Source organism: Babylonia areolata, chromosome 14 (assembly GCF_041734735.1).
Source record: "Babylonia areolata isolate BAREFJ2019XMU chromosome 14, ASM4173473v1, whole genome shotgun sequence".
Classification (NCBI taxonomy): domain Eukaryota; kingdom Metazoa; phylum Mollusca; class Gastropoda; order Neogastropoda; family Buccinidae; genus Babylonia; species Babylonia areolata.
The window spans coordinates 10,534,977-10,556,925 of record NC_134889.1 but is presented as its reverse complement, the minus strand read 5'-3'; the positions used below and the strand labels follow the sequence as shown (position 1 = coordinate 10,556,925).

At 44.7% G+C, this 21,949-nt stretch overlaps 1 protein-coding gene across 1 annotated transcript in view; it reads right to left on the bottom strand.

Annotated features, from left to right (window-relative positions):
• Positions 1 to 242: 242 nt before the first annotated feature.
• Positions 243 to 21,949, bottom strand: part of LOC143289805 (uncharacterized) — a 52,914-nt gene continuing 31,207 nt past the window's right edge. The window contains exons 17-24 of the mRNA XM_076598963.1: positions 21,408 to 21,602; positions 15,891 to 20,123; positions 15,346 to 15,495; positions 11,478 to 11,648; positions 9,796 to 9,988; positions 8,276 to 8,430; positions 7,238 to 7,390; positions 243 to 4,263 (exon numbers count right to left, since the gene is read on the bottom strand). Coding sequence (XP_076455078.1) covers positions 3,985 to 4,263; positions 7,238 to 7,390; positions 8,276 to 8,430; positions 9,796 to 9,988; positions 11,478 to 11,648; positions 15,346 to 15,495; positions 15,891 to 20,123; positions 21,408 to 21,602 — 5,529 coding nt within the window. The 3' untranslated portion in view covers positions 243 to 3,984. The remainder of the gene's footprint in view (positions 4,264 to 7,237; positions 7,391 to 8,275; positions 8,431 to 9,795; positions 9,989 to 11,477; positions 11,649 to 15,345; positions 15,496 to 15,890; positions 20,124 to 21,407; positions 21,603 to 21,949) is intronic.

Here is a 21,949-nt window from a genome sequence, read left to right as displayed (position 1 = left end):
TATGTTTTAGGCGTTTTAATCTTGGAGACGGTGGTTGGAAGTGAAACTTTATTTTTGAGATGGTGCTGAGTCGGTACTTTTGTGAACCTCAGAAATATATATTCCTAATCTGGTTTGAAAGGTGTTAAAGCAAATGTGAATAACAGTACATTTATGTATCCAAATAATTCACACAGATTAACATATTTTTTACTTTACTTTCAATTCACTTCCATGAGCATGAATCTTGGATGTTTCCTCGGTCAAGAACAAAAACAAATCCACAAAACTTGCAGTCATCATGAATTGTGTTTTTATCCGCTGATTTGAAGGGTGCAATAGCCAAGTGGTTAAAGCATTGGACTTTCAATCTGAGGGTCCTGGGTTCGCATCTTGGTAATGGCACCGGGTGGGTAAAGGGTGGAGATTTTTCCGATCTCCCAGGTCAACATATGTGCAGACCTGCTTGTGCCCGAACCCCCTTTGTGTGTGTATACAAGCAGAAGATCAAATATGCATGTTAAAGATCCAGTTATCCATGTCATCATTCCATGGGTTATGGAAACAAGAACATACCCAGCACGCACACCCCCAAAAAACAGAGCATGGCTGCATACACGGTGGGGTAAAAACAGTCATACACATAATAGCCCACTCATGTACATACGAGTGAATGTGGGAGTTGCAGCCCACAAGCGAAGAAGAAGAATCCACAGATCTCACAAATACCACACCACACCACACACAGAGTATAATACATGAACATATAAAAGATGTCTTAACTCTGAAGAACAATTTAATTGTTGACTGTCCAGAGGGAGAAGGCACCACCATGTGAACACCTTTCCAGCCATCACTGGGTCCTCCTCTCCCTCCACAACATACATGGATACATGACAAAGCAGTATATCTTGTCTAAGTTAAAAGGTTACAGGTCCCAAAGCCTTCCACAGCCATAGGTGCAGTGATTCATATCCACTCAGCACTGTGTGTAGGGCATGGAATAGGAAGGAGGGGCCCAATCCTATCCTTTCACTGTTTTAATCTTCTCTAACCGGTCGGGTTCTCATTCACACCTGGCTGGAGTGAGGAAAATTGGGGTCATGTGCCTATCCCAGTGACACAACACCATGCCAAAACAGGGTCTTGGACTCTGATTACAAGTGAACACTGGATTAGAAATCCAACATTTAACAGATGCTACACAGTGTTTTCTTGTTTAGGTACTCTTGGCATAAATACCCACAATACATATATATATATATATATAGACACACACACAGAAAGCAAGATGCTTCAGTTGACTGATTGTGTTTTGATGTGCAAACACAGCTCAGAGCAGAGAATCCCTCTTGGAGATTAAGTTTGTGCATGATTCTAAGAAGCTAATTTAAGTTGGCAGCTCATCATCGTCTTCTCTCCGAACTCTGTGAACAGTCATTGGGGCACCACACAGAACTGTTCAACAGATTCCTCCAGGTCTGTTGGTTGGGTGTTAAAGCCTGGGTCTGACACTGTAGCCTGTATGTAATAGAACACAAATTGATTTGCATGTTTGTCATTTACTGAGCTGATATCATACCCTTTACGAGTAATTTGCTGTTTTTTGTGAGAGGTTGTGGATCTATGCCATACAAACTAAAAAAAATATGTTTATGATATTTTGATAATCTTTACCATATTAATAAAGCATTAAAAAACATAAAAAAACCCACCTCTGTACGCTTCACGCTGAGAACAAATTTTGTCAAACAGCCAATGATTTACACATGCAGACACGAGTAAATAGTAAAAGTTAATACACATTTTCAAATGATACGTTTCAAAGCATTAAATGCTGTACTTTGGCTTGGCTGGGAATGCAGCAGATGATAACACAAGATAAGCCAAAATGGATTACACAAACAACAATACCCATATCCCACATGTTGTGTATTAGTTATAGTTCCCCCCAAAAGGCCAAATCCTGATTCTCATATGCTGACATGGTCTGTCAGTCATGGGTTAACAATTGCAAAACAGCTCTGCTGACACACAGACACAGCCAAGCCAGTTAAAGACGTGACCATGGCAACACAGAACTGGGTCACAAGGATATCGTCCAGTCCCTGATTTCTTTTTCCTTCAACTCTCTCCCTCTCTTCTTGCCTGTCCTCTCACCCCCCACCCCCACTCCTTTCATGCACATATTGCAGAGTGCAGGTCATGCCTCTTCTTAAATGACCATGTCAACCGTTTTCCAGTGCTGCATAGATGTCACGTTTAGGCGATAAATACTAACTGAAGAAAACTAATTTGTTTTTGTTTTTTAAAAAGGGAGTGAGACACATTTTAAAAAGCTACTAATGCATCTTGGAACACCTGTGGCATGCTGGCCCCCCCACCACCAAAACTGAGAATCGAACCTTCCCTCATCCACTCCCTGCACCCCCACCAACAGAAGCAAAGAAACTGATGACAGACCCTGAAAGTGAACACGGGGAAAACATCATCCATCATTTTGTCACACTGCGTCCCTTTCTACGCCCTTGATCTTTCTACAAGCAGTGTGTACCATGTCACTCACAAACAACTATCGCCCTTTATTGTCTGTTATTAACTTTGTGTGAGTCAGACCTGCAATTTGTATCTGCTCTTCTTTGACACTGCTGACGCTGTTGTTTATTGTCCGGCCGACTGCACAGGGCAACATCAGTACTGCCCAACTAAAAAAAATTCAGCTGTGTCAAATATCCAAAATAACATCTGAGGAAAAAACAAACAAACCTGCGAATCAAAATAGTTTATAATAAAAAATATCATCTTAACCATTAAACTGCCTAAAGAAATTAAGACTAAGCTGTGCTAAGGATATTAGTCCTTCCATTTAATTTATCTTCCCCAGATCACAAAAAATCAGAAAAAGGATAATAAAAAAAATACTTCAAAGCCTCACAAAAAAACGAAGGACATAACAGCAAATAACACTGCAGAATAGACAGTTAGTGCCCATCCCAGGATTCATGATATCACTATCTAATCACCTCTCTACCTAATCACCAGAGCAAAACAACACAGACTAAGGAAAACAGAAAAAAAAGTGTCAAAACTTGCTGGAAAAAGGAAAGGGGAATGAACTAGGAAGGCAGAAAAGGCAGACTGAGTGAAGGAAGAAAAAAGACAGAAACAAAGAGAGCGACCAAAAGAGGAAATTTCTTGCACAGAATCCAAAACGACTGACAATCTCAAAGAATACACACGGAGACAGACAGACAGACAGAAAGAGATCAGATCAACAAACACAAAAGACATAACACAGATGCAACGAAAAGGAAAAAAAACATATGGAAAACAAAACACAGGAGAAAGAAAAAAACAGAAACAGACAAGACACTCATTTTGTTCAAGCTGACACTGGCAGCATGAAACCTATGTACACCTGAAACAACAAACCATTTTGGGCATTAAAAAAAAGAAAAAAAAAGAAATAAAACATAGGCAGGAATCAATTTATTATATATCAGCACCAATCTGTCATGGGTGTGGAAATAGATAAAAAAAAACAACAAAAAAACCCCATTAAATGAATAAATAAACAAAAGTAATTTCAAATCAATAAACAAAATGAATACCCAATGGATGAAGAAACAACCAAATTAACAAATCAATAAACAAATATATAAAGGATTGCTTTTTGTTTCTCTGTTTTATAAAATCAATAAGAAAGAACAAAAGAAGCCGCAACTGACCTATCTCTCATTTCTAAAAAAAACCGTTTCTGTACAACCACAACACTATTTACATCGTTGTTTAAAAAAAAGAAGAAAAAAAAAAAGGAAAAAAAGAAGAAGAAAAAACATGTCTTTGCTGCGGTGATGCCAACCACTGCAGCCCACCCCAAGCACAATCTTCAAGGTTAAAAAACAAAATTAAAAAAAAAAACAGGGGAGGGGCGTGCCTCAATGCCGACCACCACCATCACCCCCACTGTCCACCCTCCCATCTCCAAACACCACCCCCCATGTTTCACTTGGGCCCGAGGTGCAACGTGTCCAGAAGGAAGGAGATGGCAGCCAAAGGATCCTCGATGTCATGCACACTGTCCCTCCTCAGCACCCAGGCCGGCCTCACCTTTCCCGCCGCTCCCCGCGCGGGGCCCCCATGCAGGCGGGAGGGCAGGGTGGCGTTAAGGGAGGCACGGGCAGCCATGACACGTGCGCGGGAGGCCTGCATGCGGTGCTTGCGCAGGACAAGGGCGTGGATGGACTGCAGCTTGTCGACCAGTCGCTTGTCAGCACACATCTCCTGTTGAACCCCAATTACCCATGTTTGTTTATCAGCAAACAGCGATGGGTATTGTTTGTCAGCAAACATGGGTATTGTTTGTCAGTAAAGAGCAATGGGTATTGTTTGTCAGCAAACAGTGATGGGTATTGTTTGTCAGTAAAGAGCAATGGGTGTTGTTTGTCAGCAAATAGTGATGGGTATTGTTTGTCAGCAAACAGTGATGGGTATTGTTTGTCAGCAAACAGTGATGGGTATTGTTTGTCAGTAAAGAGCAATGGGTATTGTTTGTCAGCAAACAGTGATGGGTACTGTTTGTCAGTAAAGAGCAATGGGTATTGTTTGTCAGCAAACAGTAATGGGTATTGTTTGTCAGCAAACAGTGATGGGTATTGTTTGTCAGTAAAGAGCAATGGGTATTGTTTGTCAGCAAACAGCGATGGGTATTGTTTGTCAGTAAAGAGCAATGGGTATTGTTTGTCAGCAAACAGTGATGGGTATTGTTTGTCAGTAAAGAGCAATGGGTATTGTTTGTCAGCAAACAGTGATGGGTATTGTTTGTCAGTAAAGAGCAATGGGTATTGTTTGTCAGCAAACAGTAATGGGTATTGTTTGTCAGCAAACAGCGATGGGTATTGTTTGTCAGTAAAGAGCAATGGGTATTGTTTGTCAGTAAAGAGCAATGGGTATTGTTTGTCAGCAAACAGTGATGGGTATTGTTTGTCAGTAAAGAGCAATGGGTATTGTTTGTCAGTAAAGAGCAATGGGTATTGTTTGTCAGCAAACAGTGATGGGTATTGTTTGTCAGTAAAGAGCAATGGGTATTTTTTGTCAGCAAACAGTGATGGGTATTGTTTGTCAGTAAAGAGCAATGGGTATTGTTTGTCAGCAAACAGTGATGGGTATTGTTTGTCAGTAAAGAGCAATGGGTATTGTTTGTCAGCAAACAGTAATGGGTATTGTTTGTCAGCAAACAGTGATGGGTATTGTTTGTCAGTAAAGAGCAATGGGTATTGTTTGTCAGCAAACAGCGATGGGTATTGTTTGTCAGCAAACAGTGATGGGTATTGTTTGTCAGCAAACAGTGATGGGTATTGTTTGTCAGTAAAGAGCAATGGGTATTGTTTGTCAGCAAACAGTGATGGGTATTGTTTGTCAGCAAACAGCAATGGGTATTGTTTGTCAGCATTGGGTATTGTTTGTCAGCAAACAGTGATGGGTATTGTTTGTCAGCAAACAGTGATGGGTATTGTTTGTCAGTAAAGAGCAATGGGTATTGTTTGTCAGCAAACAGCGATGGGTATTGTTTGTCAGCAAACAGTGATGGGTATTGTTTGTCAGTAAAGAGCAATGGGTATTGTTTGTCAGCAAACAGTGATGGGTATTGTTTGTCAGCAAACAGCAATGGGTATTGTTTGTCAGCATTGGGTATTGTTTGTCAGCAAACAGTGATGGGTATTGTTTGTCAGCAAACAGTGATGGGTATTGTTTGTCAGTAAAGAGCAATGGGTATTGTTTGTCAGCAAACAGTGATGGGTATTGTTTGTCAGCAAACAGCGATGGTATTGTTTGTCAGCAAACAGTGATGGGTATTGTTTGTCAGTAAAGAGCGATGGGTATTGTTTGTCAGCAAACAGTGATGGGTATTGTTTGTCAGCAATGGGTATTGTTTGTCAGCAAACAGTGATGGGTACTGTTTGTCAGCAAACAGCGATGGGTATTGTTTGTCAGCAATGGGTATTGTTTGTCAGCAAACAGTGATGGGTATTGTTTGTCAGCAAACAGCGATGGGTATTGTTTGTCAGCAATGGGTATTGTTTGTCAGCAATGGGTATTGTTTGTCAGCGATGGGTATTGTTTGTCAGCAAACAGTGATGGGTATTGTTTGTCAGCAAACAGTGATGGGTATTGTTTGTCAGCAATGGGTATTGTTTGTCAGCGATGGGTATTGTTTGTCAGCAATGGGTATTGTTTGTCAGCGATGGGTATTGTTTGTCAGCAATGGGCATTGTTTGTCAGCAAACAGTGATGGGTATTGTTTGTCAGCAAACAGCGATGGGTATTGTTTGTCAGGAAACAGTGATGGGTATTGTTTGTCAGCAAACAGTGATGGGTATTGTTTGTCAGCAAACAGTGATGGGTATTATTTGTCAGCAAACAGCGATGGGTATTGTTTGTCAGCAAACAGTGGTGGGTATTGTTTGTCAGCAAACACCAATGGGTATTATTTTGGTGTTGCTTTTGGTTGGTCATTGATTTAGCATCTAATCACTAAAGTGATTTTAGACAGGAATAAAATATGAAAATAAAAAAGAATATCTGAGACTGTTTTTTGTTGTCTGCACACATCGCCTGACAAGGGTGGGGGGAACAATGAACATCAGTGTTTGTCAGCAACAATGATGGGTAATTTCTATCGTTTTTGTGCACCAGAATTTGGGACATTTTGTTGCCTTTGAACATCTCCTGTTAGAAAGGCCCAAAGAGGGAGGGACATCAATTATTGACTTTTATTAACAAAAAGCAATGTTAATCTGCGTACATGCGTGCGTGTGTGTTCATAGTGTGTGTGTGTGTGTGTGTGCCCCAGAAATTGAGACACTTCAGGGGTGGGACAATTATTGGCATTACCGTCAACGCCCCCACCCCCCCTTTTTTTTCACCCCAATGTATATTTTTTCTTTTGAAATGCTCTAAATCAGGCAGTTAAGTGTGGCTGCCTACTCTATCATGTCCTTGAATTGAATGAATCAAGTAAAAAAAAAAAAAAAAAAAAAAAAAAAAAAAATTGTCAGCATTGTTTGTCAAACAATGCTTTTTGTTTTATCTCATTAAATATAACACACACGCATGCAAAATCACAATCACACATACAATCATACATAGAAACACACACATATAATACACATACAGCACAAATACACATACACACACACACACAAAAACTGCCCACTCACACACACACTCGCGCGCACACGCATATACACACACTTACAGCTTTACGCTGGACATCAGAGCCAAGCAGTGCCAGCAACATGCATGTCTTGGTAAAGATGGCACCACCTTTATCCCGATAAATGGACATCAAATCCACCAGTGTGGTTACCGCATCCTCTGCCTCATACACTGCCTGAGTCGTCTTCTCATACTGCACACAGCGAGAGAGATTGAAAGTTGACATCCTGCCCATAACCATGGTGGTGCCTGCAATGTGTGTGATGCATGTGTGCAAGTGGACATGTGTGCGTGCATGCATGTGTGTGTGTGCGCGCGCCTGTGCGCATTGTATCATCAAGGCATTTAGTCATCAAGAATCACATCCCAGAAAAAAGCACACCTTTTCACGACCGCTGACCATTTCTAAATGAGAAACATCTCTTGACCAACCTTGACCATTCACAAACTACAACACACCTCACCATGAATCCAAATACACCATTCCAGAATGAAGGCACATCTCTTCATCTCTTCATGTAATCAGAACATTCAGGAACACAGACATCTCTTCACAAACCCTGACTATAACAAAGACACATCTCTTCATGAACTCTCACTATAACTAAGACACATCTCTTCACAAAATATATTACTGGAACGCATCTGTTCACAAACTCTGACTATAATAAAACACATCTCTTCATTAACTCTCACTATCACTAAGACATATCTCTTCATGAACCCTAACTATAATAAAGACGTCTCTTCATGACCTTTGACTACATCTAGAAAAATCCCTTCACGAACTCTGACTATTACCAAGACATGTCTCTTCACAAATTCTTGTTTATAAGTGAGACATCTTTTCATGAACTCTGACTATAACTAAGACACATCTCTTCACAAACCCTAACTATAACTAAGACATCTTTCCACAAACTCTGACTGTAACTGAGACACATATCTTCTTCACGAATCCTGACTATTCAGAAACAAACATATTTCTTCACAAACACTGACTATAACCAAGATACATCTCTTTTGACACCCCCTCCACCCACCATTCAGGAACCCTCCCCTCCCCTCCCCCCTGTACCTTGGCCAGGTTGAGGAGCACACTGACAGAGAACTTGATCAGCTCCATGTGTGGCAGACTGCGGTTGCAACTCAGGATGAGACGGAAGATGACGCCCACAGCGTTCACCTCCACCAGCCGCTCACAGCACACCCATGACAGCCGGGTGGCCACCTCTATGTCAGAGAAAAAGGAGTTGTTTTTTTCAATCAACCCACATCACAAATGCACATTTCTCACAGAATCTAATGATGCCTATTAACTTCAACTAGTAATACATGAACACACACATATATGACAAGAGAAAAGAAAGAAGGAAAGAAAGAAAGAAAAAAAAGAGTCCACTTTCAAAATAAAGACTTTGGTTTTGTTTTTTGTTCATTCTTGACACCCTGTCGCAACAGCACTAACACTACAGTCTCCAGCATACAACCAGCATTCTCTCATTCACAGACACACACATCCCTTTCTTACACTCCCTTAATAGCATGCACACAGACATTCACATACATGTCATAGTGTAGCATTTCTCAAGCATGCAATAAAGGCACAATGGCAGAATCAGTTAGGTACTGGCTTTCCATTTCTGATCCCAGCATTCACCAGTCATCAGGGTTCAAGGCCCTGTTTCAGCATGATGTCGTGTCCTTGGGAAAGACACTTTACGCTCATTTTCCTCACTGCACCTAGGTGTGAATGGAGACCAGACCAGTTGGGAAAGGTTAAAAAAGCAGAATGATAGGATTAATCTTTGCCTTCCAATGCAGAACCTTTGACACAGCGAACATGAATTCACTGCCAAGATGACTGTAATGAAAGGTTACAGGACTTTTAAGCTTTAACTCACTCCGGACAAAGGGCTCCTGATTGGGGCCCTACTGTTCACAACCGTTTCAGATGAAGGACCCTGATTTGGGCCATAGTTAGTTTTGAATTTTTGGAGTGGCACCTAATCTACATGATATTATAAGCTAAGAATATCTTTACTGACTTTTCCACTCTCTGCTACGACCAATAAATGCAGTGTGTGTTGCTGTGCTTGCGAGCAGGAGAGTTATTTTCATGGTGACTGGTTCACAGGAACAGTGCTGTCAACGATGGCGTCTGACCCAGTTTCATCTCAGTCACAAGGCAGACAACACAATCAGACGAAGGGGCCCAATCATGGCTATATAACGTTCAGAATTTAATCTGTTTCAAACTCTTTGTGCTTTCCTGGATTCGTTTATAAGACATCAGTGTGTGCAAATTTCGAACAAAAAATATGGATACTTTTCATCATCTCACTGCATGGTAGCATAAGAAGAGAGGAAGTTTTATATTTTGTGCCCAATTAAGTCGTTACATTATTGATCAGTTTGGAAGTTTTCAGTTCATAACTTGTAACATTTTTTGGTGATTTTATTTCTTACCCATACAAAAGGGTCGTCTGTGTGGAAAGTCCGGGGAGCTAACTGGCAGTACTAAGTGAGTTAACCATGCACACAAGTGTCACCACCAACCCTCTCGCCCCCCCCCCCCCCCCCCAACCACTCACTGACCAAGGTGCATCAAGGCATCCAGGATGTAGGCAAGCTGTTTGTAGTGCAGCAGGAAGTCCAGTGCCGATGCCGTTCTTTTGCCCAGCGTCTTCTCCTCCGTCGCTTTCTCATTGGCTGCCTGCACTCGCCGCCGTGCCGCTGCTATCTTCTTGCTCTTCAGGCCGCAACGTAACTGCCGCCCACGCCACATCGCCTGGCAACCACAACAGCAAACGGGCTGAGTTTCAGGCACATGTAGGTTCCAGGTGTATCCATCATACAGAATTATTATTTATCAGTAAATCCCACTCATGAAGTAATATTCTTTCACAAACACACATTTAGTCACATACTTACAGGATTGGTTGATCATTGATCTAATGTCTATTCACAAAAGTGATTTTAGATGGGTGGTTAAAAAAGTGCATGTGTGTATACCTGTTCAAATTTTATACAATTATATATTTCTTGCATCTGATGAGAAATAGAAATTTAGAATGGACACAGATTATGGCAAGGTGCTGAGGAAACTGTAAAAAACAAAACAAAACAAAAAAGCATGAAATAAACATTCTGATGAAAATCAACTGTTTCTTTCTTATATTATAAGTACAATAACTTTCCAACCATATGTGTTTTTCTTTGTTGTTTTTTCTCCTTGATCTTGAAACTTCAACTTGAAGTTGTACATAAATGAGTGCCTTACTATTGGTGGATAGAATTAGTGACAAACAAGCGCAAGCTAAAAAAAAGAAATTAAAAAATATAAAAATATGATGAAGGAGAAAAAAAAGGAAAGAATTGGAGTTGTATATGACCATACACTCAATACATTCCTATGTACATTATGACAATATTCTAATGAGATTGCTGACTACATATAACAATATTCCACAGACACTGGTATCTATGAATCACAATAATCTACATTTTAAAGCACTCATAAATTATACATATTACATATAACAATAATCAATATTCTAAAGACACTCCTAGCTACACATGTCAACATTCTAAAGACACTACCAGCTACACATGACAATAATCCTAAAGACATTGGTAAAGGTCTACAAATGACAATATTCTAAAGGCATTCATAGTTACACATAACAATAATGAGCATTCTAAAAACACATGTAAATACATTGATTATGACAATATTTTAGAGAGTTATATTAGACAATATTGTAAAGACACTGCCAGTTATTTTCACAATCTTCTGAATACATTGCTACTGGTGTTATCTATGTTTAAGAGAATATTCTAACAACATTACCAATACATTATGACAATATTATTCTAAAGACACCATCCATTACTTTCCAACAATATTCTAAAGACATTACCAGTTATGCTACTATGATATTCTAATGACACTACCAGTTATGTATAATAATAATCTAAATAAAAAAAACACTGCTGGTTGTATTACCACAATATTTCTAAGATGTTACCAATTTTATGTTACAGCAATATTCTATAAAGAAAAAAATTACCAACTACATAGTACATCATGATATTCTTAAAAGACCGTTATCTACAGTACAATATTCTAAACACTTTACCACTTATGTAAGATGATACTCTATAAAACACTGCTGGTAACATTACAACAATATTACAGAGACACCACCCCTCACAGAGAATGTCTCCCTTCCCAACCACACTGTGCAGTGGTGAGCACAGATGTAACACAGACCCACCTGCACTCTGGTGATGAGCTGGATACGTCGCTGCTCCTTCCGATGCAAAAGCCATCTCCTGACAGCTGACTGCAGCATCTTCACAGCCCCCTCCCGCCTCGCCCGCCACTCCTCCGCCTCTCTGCGGGCACGCAGGAATCGAACCCGTTGCAGGAAGGCTCGGACACGTTGCTGTGGGCACACAAGACATGTGGTGTCACAAGTCTGGACATTGAACTAAAGCCAACAGTTTGTGTTTGCACATTTTCAGTTTTGGATCCCCCCCCCCCTCCCCCCCCCCTTTCATTACCATTCATGTAGCAGTAGTAGCAGCAGAAGTAGTATCAGTGGTGTTAAAGTAATACTCCAACTTTGAGTCCTTGTGGTCAACATGTACCTGAAGGACTCAACAAAAATGACAGTAACTGAATAAGTCATGACTGTAACTAGCTTTCTCAATTTCATAATTATCATTCATTGAAAGCTGTTCCTCATCTTCATAGATGACATTGTCAGAGAACTGCCAAGAGGGGTCAGAGGAGTGATCTATGCAGATGACCTGGTACTCTGGTGCTCTGAAGAGTACACCACTACAGCACAGATACGCCTCCAGAGTGCACTCACCAAGATCAGCAACTGGACCAAGGAAAAGTTTGTCTCTGTCAACTCAAGCAAAACAACCTACACAGTCTTCAGCCTATCCAGCAAGAAGCAAGAGGCAAAGTTGACACTGAACAACCAAAGGCTTGCAGAGGAACCCACACCTACCTACCTGGGAGTGACCTTTGACCGCAGGCTCACTTAGAAACAGCAGATCACCAGATGCTGTAGCAGGGCTAAGCTGAGACTGGCGATCATGAAGAAACTTGCAGGGACGGACTGGGGGGCTGATGAACGTATCCTAAAGAAACTCTATACAGGAAGAGTCCGACCTGTATTTGAGTATGGGACATCAGCATGGGCATCAGCTGCAAAGTCTAACCTCGACCATCTCAACAAGATACAGAACCAAGCTCAGCGTGTCATAACTGGCGCCATGAAATCCACTCAGTCCTGAAGATGAAGGAGACCACTGGGCTACAGTCACTGGAGGACAGAAGGGACACAAAGATCCTCATCCAGGCAGCAAAATTCAAACGCCTTGAAAACCATCCAATGAACAACAGAATGAGCAGACCCACCAAGAGCAGGTTGAAAAGAGGCAGCTTCATCCACCAGTCAAAACGCCTTGAAAGACAAACCCCAGTCTTGATGGAACACGAAGTAAAGCCTATCCCGGCAAATGTCACCCACCCATCTTGGAAGAGGCAGGTGTTCCCAACAGTCGTCACCAGCATTCCCGGAGTGGAGAAGAGAGGAACACGGTCAGACACCCAGGAAGACTGGACCCATGTCTTTACAGATGGCTCCGCCACAGAAGCAACAAGGGATGGTGGAGCTGGAATCTTCCTCTGATACAAAGATGGAGATGAAGAAATTGCAATCCCAACAAGAAAATACTCCACCAACTTCTGAGCTGAGCTAGAAGCCCTCTGTAAGGCAGCCACAACTGTCTTGCAGAACTCCACAAGAACAACAGGGCAGGTGGTGGTGTTCTCAGATGCTCTCTCTGTGCTCCAAGCCCTCAAGAACTCCTGCTACAAAGAACAGAGCCATCTCACTTCAGCCCTTGTTGCCCTGAGTGCCAGAGTGGAGAAAGTGGTGATACAATGGGTACCAGCACACTGTGGCATCAGAGGCAACGAAAAAGCGGACATTCTGGCAAAAGATGGTGCACAGAAGGAGCAGGCCAACAAACTGGTGTCATACGATGAAATCAAGACAATCATCAAGGTACAACAAGGAATAAAGTGGCGCCTCCTGCACCCCAAATATAACCCAGAAGACAGATACCATTTGTTGGAACGACGGGAACAGGTCAAGATCTTCCGCCTGAGGACTGGACACAACCGCCTGCTCCACCACATGCACACAAAATTTGGCATTGGACAGAGTGGAGAGTGCCCTTGTGGTAAGGGACCAATGACAACCGACCATATCCTTTAAGACTGTACGACGCATGCAGCATCCAGGAGGAAGTACTGGCCAACACCGACAGCAGTGGAAGCCAAACTGTACGGCACCTGGAGGAGCTGCGAAGGATGGCAGCCTTCATCGAGGACAGTGGGCTGCTCATCTAATGGGAGGCGAACGAGGAAGAATTCATTGAAAGAAACCTGATTATTAAACCTAACTGGATATCAATTCAAAATGATAGTGCTTTCCAATAAACAGTCAACTAAAGTCAATGTATAAAAACAAATGATAACGTTGCTTTGCAGTGAGGTTTGCCGTATACCCTTCTGCCCTATACCCTTCTTTACTACAACTTTCTGGTTTAGACTGTTCATAACAAAAGTAGTGATCATTTGCTGAATGCTTTTCATGGAAACTAGCATGGAGGCAAGTTAGCACACACAGTTTGATATTACACTGCGCTGAACATTAAACACAATTATTCTTGTTAATTTAATATTGACATGCAATGAAGACATTGATGACACAGTGTGAGTGGTCCGTCAATAATTATTTTCCTTTAATCACGCACAAGAATATTGTGTCACCCTATTCTCTCTTCCATTTGTTGCTGTGATAGCCTTGGCAGTCATGCCATGCATTGTGAACTGTAAAAAAAAAAAAGTGAATTGTAGAAAAACAAACAAAAAAACCACCAAAAAAAACCAGAATTTGCCAGACATCATTTTGCTGATCCAGCAATGATTCTGAACTGACCAAGGAAAATGCTGCCAAATGAAATCTACTTCTTTTTTTATATCCGAGTATCAGTTTTCCATTTCATGAGAAGGACTTAGTGCCTCTACATTTTGGAGATTTTGGGTGTTGTATGGCTTCCGTCTTTGAAAGCCCTGACATGATCTCTATGGATGGCAAGTAATATGCCCACAGATGGTCGGTTTCACTTTTGCAGACTAATCCAGATATATGCTACACAATTTCTGACAATAAAAAATATATATGAAAAAGAAGTAGGTGCCAAACCTTTGCCTAAATCCAACATGCTGATCAGGCCTGTAGATGGCTGTGAATCAGGGTTATGCACGGGTACATCTATACATGTGTACAACAACATAAAACTGCTAGTCTTCCATGGTAGGACTAGGAGTGACTGAAACGCTTGAAAACCAGGTACACAGGCTGTTTCAGCCTCAGAGTACAAGGGCAAGAACTGAATTGAAAAAAAAAAAGAAGTCAAAAGCTAATACATAAATCTGTTATAACATGGGAGCACTCGCTCCCTTGGCTTCCTTCCCTTTCATGTTTACCAGTCACAGTGATGTCTTTGAAACCCTTTCATGTTTACCCGTCACAGTGATGTCTTTGAAACCCTTTCATGTTTACCAGTCACAGTGATGTCTTTGAAACCCTTTCATGTTTACCCGTCACAGTGATGTCTTTGAAACCCTTTCATGTTTACCAGTCACAGTGATGTCTTTGAAACCCTTTCATGTTTACCAGTCACAGTGATGTCTTTGAAACCCTTTCATGTTTACCAGTCACAGTGATGTCTTTGAAACCCTTTCATGTTTACCCGTCACAGTGATGTCTTTGAAACCCTTTCATGTTTACCCATCACAGTGATGTCTTTGAAACCCTTTCATGTTTACCCATCACAGTGATGTCTTTGAAACCCTTTCATGTTTACCAATCACAGTGATGTCTTTGAAACCCTTTCATGTTTACCGATCACAGTGATGTCTTTGAAACCCATTCCCACTGTGTTGTCATGGACACCTCACCCCTTCATTTCCCACCCACACCCTTTGTGACGTGGCCCAGGACACTGTATATTCAGACTGTCAAGTTCTCTCCAGTTGTGTGGCTCACAGACCTGCAGCACTATGACGCTGTGCACCTGCTGGCGAGCCTGCCTCATCAGCATCACCTGTCGGTACCACCGCTGTATCCTCATCACTGCCAGGTGTCGCCCCGCCACACACATGTAACGCTTCAGGTACTCCGCTCGCTGCATCTGTCTCTCCTGCAGAAAAGAACATCACAGTGTAATTGAATACACAGTGTTTTGAGAGTCTTTGAGCATAGGCACCTACTTTGTTTCTTTTTTTCAAAACAAGTTTTATAGAGTAAAGTTTGTAGACTACATAATTATGTTTGTTTTACAGAAATATGTTTGTTGTACAATTCATAAAGTATCCATGCATTTTCAAAAGTGAGTACTTGCTTATATACAGAGGTAGACCTCTGTGTGTATGTGTGTTCATGCGTACATGTATTCATTGTTTGGGAGAGTATAAAACTAAATGAATGTGTTTGCAATGTGAACTATGAAGTTCAGTTTTGCAACATGTAATGAAGTAACAAAGATGTCATTGTGAATGCTGGAAACATGTTCACACAATGTGTACAGTGACTCACCTTCTCTTTCCTTCTCTGTTTCCAGGCTCTGAAACACCGTTGAATCACGACAGCAGCCGTCAACATGTTTCTCATCTCCCTCACTTGCCGTCTGTCCCGCCACCCTCTCACACCACACTGCAAGGTCAAGGCTGCTTGCTTCTGTCTCTGAAACTGGCGTCGCTGTGCGAAGGCTCGGAAAGCTGCCTGGATGTTAATGGCAGCCTCACATTTCTGGCTTTGCACTCTGGCCAGGTGTCCACGGAATGCCCGTTGGATTGTCACGGCCGCTGCTCGACGTCTGTAGACTTCCCTGCGCAGGCACTGCACCATCAGGTAAAAGTGCACACGACGCTGGATCTGCAAGATGGCAGCTTTTCTCTGATGGACAGCCTGACGAGCTATGTGCCCTCTGAGGGCAGACTGCAGGACTGTGACAGCAGCTTTCAAGCGGAGGAAGCGTCTGCGGACCGGCAGCATGCGGATGTAGGCCTGCAGACAGGTGGCTGCCTGTGTCTTCCTCTCCTCCCGTCGACTCCGCCAGCGCCGTAAAGCTGTCTGGATACACACGGCACATCGCCTCTTCTGCAGAAAAGAGTTCCTTTCCTGCTGGCCGATCAGCTTGCTCCTCACTCTGCGCTGGAGTGCCAGGACAGTCTGTCGCAGCTGGAGGTATTTCCGGTGCTGCAGGCAGCCCCTGAACATGGCCTGAAGCAGGAGGACACGTTTCACAGCCAGGGAAAAGTCAACACGGGCACGATGGCCACGGAAGACAGACTGGATCACAACAGCAGCTTCTCTCATGAGGAGGAACTTGTGGCGACATTGACGTACCAACAGAGTTTCCCGCCAACGTCTCTGTATCACCCTGACAGCACACAGCTGCTCTGATGCAGACCTCCGCACCAAAAATCCTCGAGCAGCAGCCTGCAACCGCACAATCTTGACCATGTCACTTCTGAATTTGCTTTGTACAAAATAACGCCGGACATGTTTCTGAATGACAGTGGCAGCATGGTGAGCGTTTTGTCGCTGGGTCTGCTGATGCCTCCGCCAACCTCTCTGGATGGTGACAGCAGCACATCGGGTCAGCATGAAGTTTTGCCGGCTCATTCTGCCCGCTCTTTTTGCTCTCCACTGCTGCTGGAGGCACACAGCAGCCTGTCGCTGTTCAGTCAGCTGGCGTCGCTGCAGCCACCCTCGCACTTGGGCCTGAAGGAGAACTGCTGAAGACCTCTGGCGCTGGAGCTCCTGCCTCAATCTGTGACCCCTCATATGCTTCTGGATGACAACGGCCGCTTCTCGAATGATGAGAAAAGCGCTGCGGAAAACCTGGCCGATACGTCTGGCTCGGTAACGGTTCTGACAGAGCAGGACAGCTGTGTGCAGAGCAAGGTAGCGTCGCCTCTCTTGCCGTGCCCTCACCAGTGCCTGCAGTCTCACCATGCCCCGTTGGCACCGCACATAGCGCTGCCGAGCCAGGTGACCTCTGTAGGCAGACTGAATCTTCACACACGCTTCCTGCACACGGACAAACTCTCTCTGTTTCTGTCGAGCCTGCAGGAAAATCCTTATGTGTCTCTGAAGAGTGACTGCAGCTGTTCTGGCACACAGGAACTGGCGCCTGGTCTGGTGTCCTCTGTAACCATTCTGGATGACGCGTGCTGCCTGTCCCAGACGATGGACATGTCGACGTGCCAAGTACCCACGTGTGTAGGCCTGGAGGGTGGTGACCGCTGCTCTGGTCTCTCTATATTTCTCCAGCTCTTCCCTGCCCTGCTGCCTGGCTCTCCACTTACGCTGCAGTGTTACCGCTGATCGCAGCTGGTTCTGGTAATGCCTCCATGCCAACCAGCCCCTAACTCCTGCCTGGATCTTGATGCATGACCGCCTCTGCCTCTGGAAATGCTTCCTCTGCTGTTTAGCCCGGACCAGAGCTTGCAGTCGCACAATGAAGTGACGCCTTTTCTGGAAATCCCTCCGTGTCTGCTGACCCACGGCCCAGGCCCGGAACCTTCTCTGCAGGCACACTGCTGCCTGCCGCTGCCTCTGGAACTGTGTGCGGGCCAGGAACGCCCTGCACTGGGCCTGGGCACATGTGACGCGGGCCCTCAGCTGAAGGTAGTAAGAGCGCACCGCGTACATCTTCCAGCAGGACTGGATGACCACTGCCGCCCCCACCATCAGCTGGTACCTCAGGCGTGTGGCACGACCCAGACACTGAGCTCTGAACCATCTCTGGATCACAGAGGCTGACCCCTTCAGGAGCAGGAACTGTTTCCGCTGGACACGACCTCTAACTGCTGCCTGAAGGGTGCAGACGGAGGAGCGAGTGTGGAGGAAGCTCTGCCTGTGGCGCCACCCCCGCCAGGCTGACTGCACAGTGACGGCAGCCGTCCACTGCTGGTGGAACTCGGCAATGACCACCTGGAACTTCTCCTGGGTGTGGTGGTATTCGGCCAACATCAGCAGCACCTGCCTCATCTCCCCACACCTCTTCCTGGCCAGGTAACCCCGCGTGTAGGTCTGCAGCAACAGCACTGCACGCCGCACCTCCAGATAACGTCCACATTGCTGACGACCCCTGACCCAAGCCTGGATCTTTCTGACCGCCATGTTCTGCCTGGCCGCATCTCTCAGGGTACGGACATGGCATCGCGCCATGTGACCTCGATATGCTGACTGAATTGTGAGGGCACTGGCCTCTCTCCTGGCAGCCAGCTGCAGAGCTCTCAGCACTCTGACCGCCAGGTATCCACGGAAGGTGGACTGGATCCGCACAGCGGCCATCTGTCTGCTGGCTTCCACCTGCAGAGCTCTCAGCCGCTTCACAGCGCAGTGTCTGCGGAAGGCACACTGGATTCGAACCGCCGCCTCCGTCTGTCTGGCTGCCTGCTGTAAAGACCTCAGCTCCCTCACTGCCACGTGACGTCGGAAGGCTGCCTGAATCCTGGTGGCTGCTGCCTGTCTCCTGGCCTGATGCTGCAGTGCTCTGAACGCCTTCACTGCTGCATGGCCACGGTATGCACACTGGATTCTGATGGCTGCCCGTTCTCTCTTCACTTCCAGCTGCAGCGCCCTCAGGGTCTTCACCGCAAAAAATTTGCGGACTGCCATCTGGATGGTTCTGGCTGCCATGTCTTGCCTGGCTGCAGCCTGAAGGACCATCATCTCTCTGACAGCAGTGAACCTCCTGTAGGCACACTGAATGGTGATGCAGGCTCGCTCTCTCCTGGCCTCATATCTCATGACCTGTGCCTGTCTGCGAGTGATAAACCCACGAAACCCAGCCTGGATCTTGAGTGCGGCCTGGTTTTTCCTGACTTCCAACTGAAGAGCATGTAACTGTCTGCGTGCCATGGCAACACGACAGAAGTTTTGGATGGTGACGGCCGCGGCCTCTCTCCTCAGTGCAGCACGGAGTACCTCCACGTCCCTGCGAGCATGATGCCCGCGGACCCAGGCCTGGATCTGACGTGCCGCCGCCTCTCTCCTGGCGACCCGTCTCCCAGCCTGCTGGCGGTACCACCTCTGGATGGACACAGCAGCCAGTTTCATGGCAACGAAGCGTTGCCTGGCTGCATTCCTGGCCTGGTGAGCTCGCACAGCTGTCTGAATGACGACTGCAGCCAGCCGTAACGCCTGGAACCTGACCCGACACCTGTAACCCCTGAACTGTGTTTGCACAGTGGTGGCTGACTTCCTCAACCGATGGAACTGCTGCCGCTGCTGGGCACCTCTCACATGTCTCTGCAGGGTCATCACAGCGTGGCGCAGTTGCAGGAAGTTCTGTCGGTGCTGAGCGCCCAGTCTGGCGGCGCGGAAGTGTTGCTGTATGATGGTGCAGGCCGACATCATGGTGACGTACCTTCTCTCAGCGCGGACAGCCCTCCACCAAGACTGCACACACACAGCTGCCTGTCTCTGGTGGAGAATTTCCTGGCGACATTTCTTCCCTCTCCAGACACTTTGCATCACACAGGCCGCTTGGTTCTGATGTTCCATCTGTTGCAGACGTCTTCGTCTAAACGCCTTCTGCAGGACAACAGCAGCGTGTTTCAGGGACACGAACTGCTGACGCACTGCAGCTCCTTGCAAGTGGGCACGGAAATGTTTCTGGATGACGCCACATGCTTGTCGCTGCCTGATGAAGGCTCTCTGGGCTCTTAGTGTTCTGAAAGCTGATTGGATGACAATGGCGGACCGAAGCTTTCGCTGGAAGTGCTGTCTGGTCAGGAAGCAGCGCACACAGGTCTGTGAGAAACACAAACATGGCGGCATTAGTCCTACCTCTGTGTCCACACTGAAAATCTGTGAGAAACACAAACATGGCGGCATTAGTCCTAACTCTCTGTCTAAACTGAAAGTCTGTGAGAAACACAAACATGGCGGCATTAGTCCTAACTCTCTGTCTAAACTGAAAGTCTGTGAGAAACACAAACATGGCGGCATTGGTCCTAACTCTCTGTCTAAACTGAAAGTCTGTGAGAAACACAAACATGGCGGCATTAGTCCTACCTCTGTGTCCACACTGAAAATCTGTGAGAAACACAAACATGGCGGCATTAGTCCTAACTCTCTGTCTAAACTGAAAGTCTGTGAGAAACACAAACATGGCGGCATTAGTCCTAACTCTCTGTCTAAACTGAAAGTCTGTGAGAAACACAAACATGGCGGCATTAGTCCTAACTCTCTGTCCACACTGAAAGTCTGTGACAAACACAAACATGTGGCACTAGTCCTAACTCTCTCATCACGGACAGTCATAAAACCCCAAAGGACAAGATGTCAAGACAGTCATCTCTCTCATTACTGACACCAACAGAACCCAAAAGGGAGACACAGTACACAACCCTCTCTCTCCTTTTTGACAATCATTGAAACACAAAGAACAAGACCTTGGACAAATATTTGTCTCCTTACTGACATGATAAATAAACAAATAATTTGAGAAAATAACTGTAGAAACCTGGTTTTTTTAAATAGGTTGTAATGTTTTTTTTCTCTTTTGGGGAACCTGAAAGCAAATTTCTGTACACTGTGTGTTCTAAATGAAGTGATTGATTGATTGATTGATTGATCAACTGACTGATTGAGGTGATACACATGGTTCCCACACATTTGACCAAACATAATTCCATACTTTTTTAGACCTTTTCCAGACCAGACTGAAAATTTTCCAAATCATACACAAAGCCAAACTGAATATAAGAAAAATGTGTTTGCTTCACTGCTGGTGAAACAGGTTGGTGGATACCCCAGTATCAATGTTAATTTCATAACTTTTTGTTTGTGTTATTGTTCAGTTTTTCATTTTATTTTTTAAATGTATTAAGCCCTTTGCTGATTGGTAATGATCAAGGGTTTTACCAAAATTCCAAGACTTTTTCAGACCCTGAAGGGCAAGACATATTTTCCCAGACTTTTCCAGCCCTGGAAATGGTTCTCTCATTTTCCAAGACTTTTGCAGACTTGCATGACTGACAAACCGTGGGCAGAGGGTTCAGCTGTCACACACCCCAGAGACGGAGAACTGACCTGAATCGTAGTGGCTGCCTGGTGCATGGCGGAGTTGGCCCTGGCCTGTCGGAGGAGGGTCACCTTGTGACGTGCCTGCCGGCCCCTCCACACCGACTGAACACACACTGCCGCTGCCGCCAGTCTCTGTGTCGTCATGGTGACCAGATACTGTCGCCAGGCTCTCTGGATGATGATGCAGGCGGCAATGCATTTCTGTGACACAGCCGCCATCAACCACTGCATCATTTCATCTGTCATCTCTTTAGTGTCTTATTATCATTACTGATCTCATGGAGCTCCTATCCTCGGTCATAAACCAAGCTCTAAGCGCTTTACAAACATGGAGTCATTTGCACAACAGTCTGCCTACCTGGGTAGAGCTGACTGACAGCTGCCTTCAGGTGCTAATCATTCATTTCCTGTGTAATTCAGTCAGATTCCAGTCATGCATGCTCTCACAAACACATTTATATTAGAGCAAATTTTACATTTACATAAAATTTCGCCTGGGACAACTTTTTGTTGCTTTGGGTTCTTTTACATGCATTTAGAGTATGCTA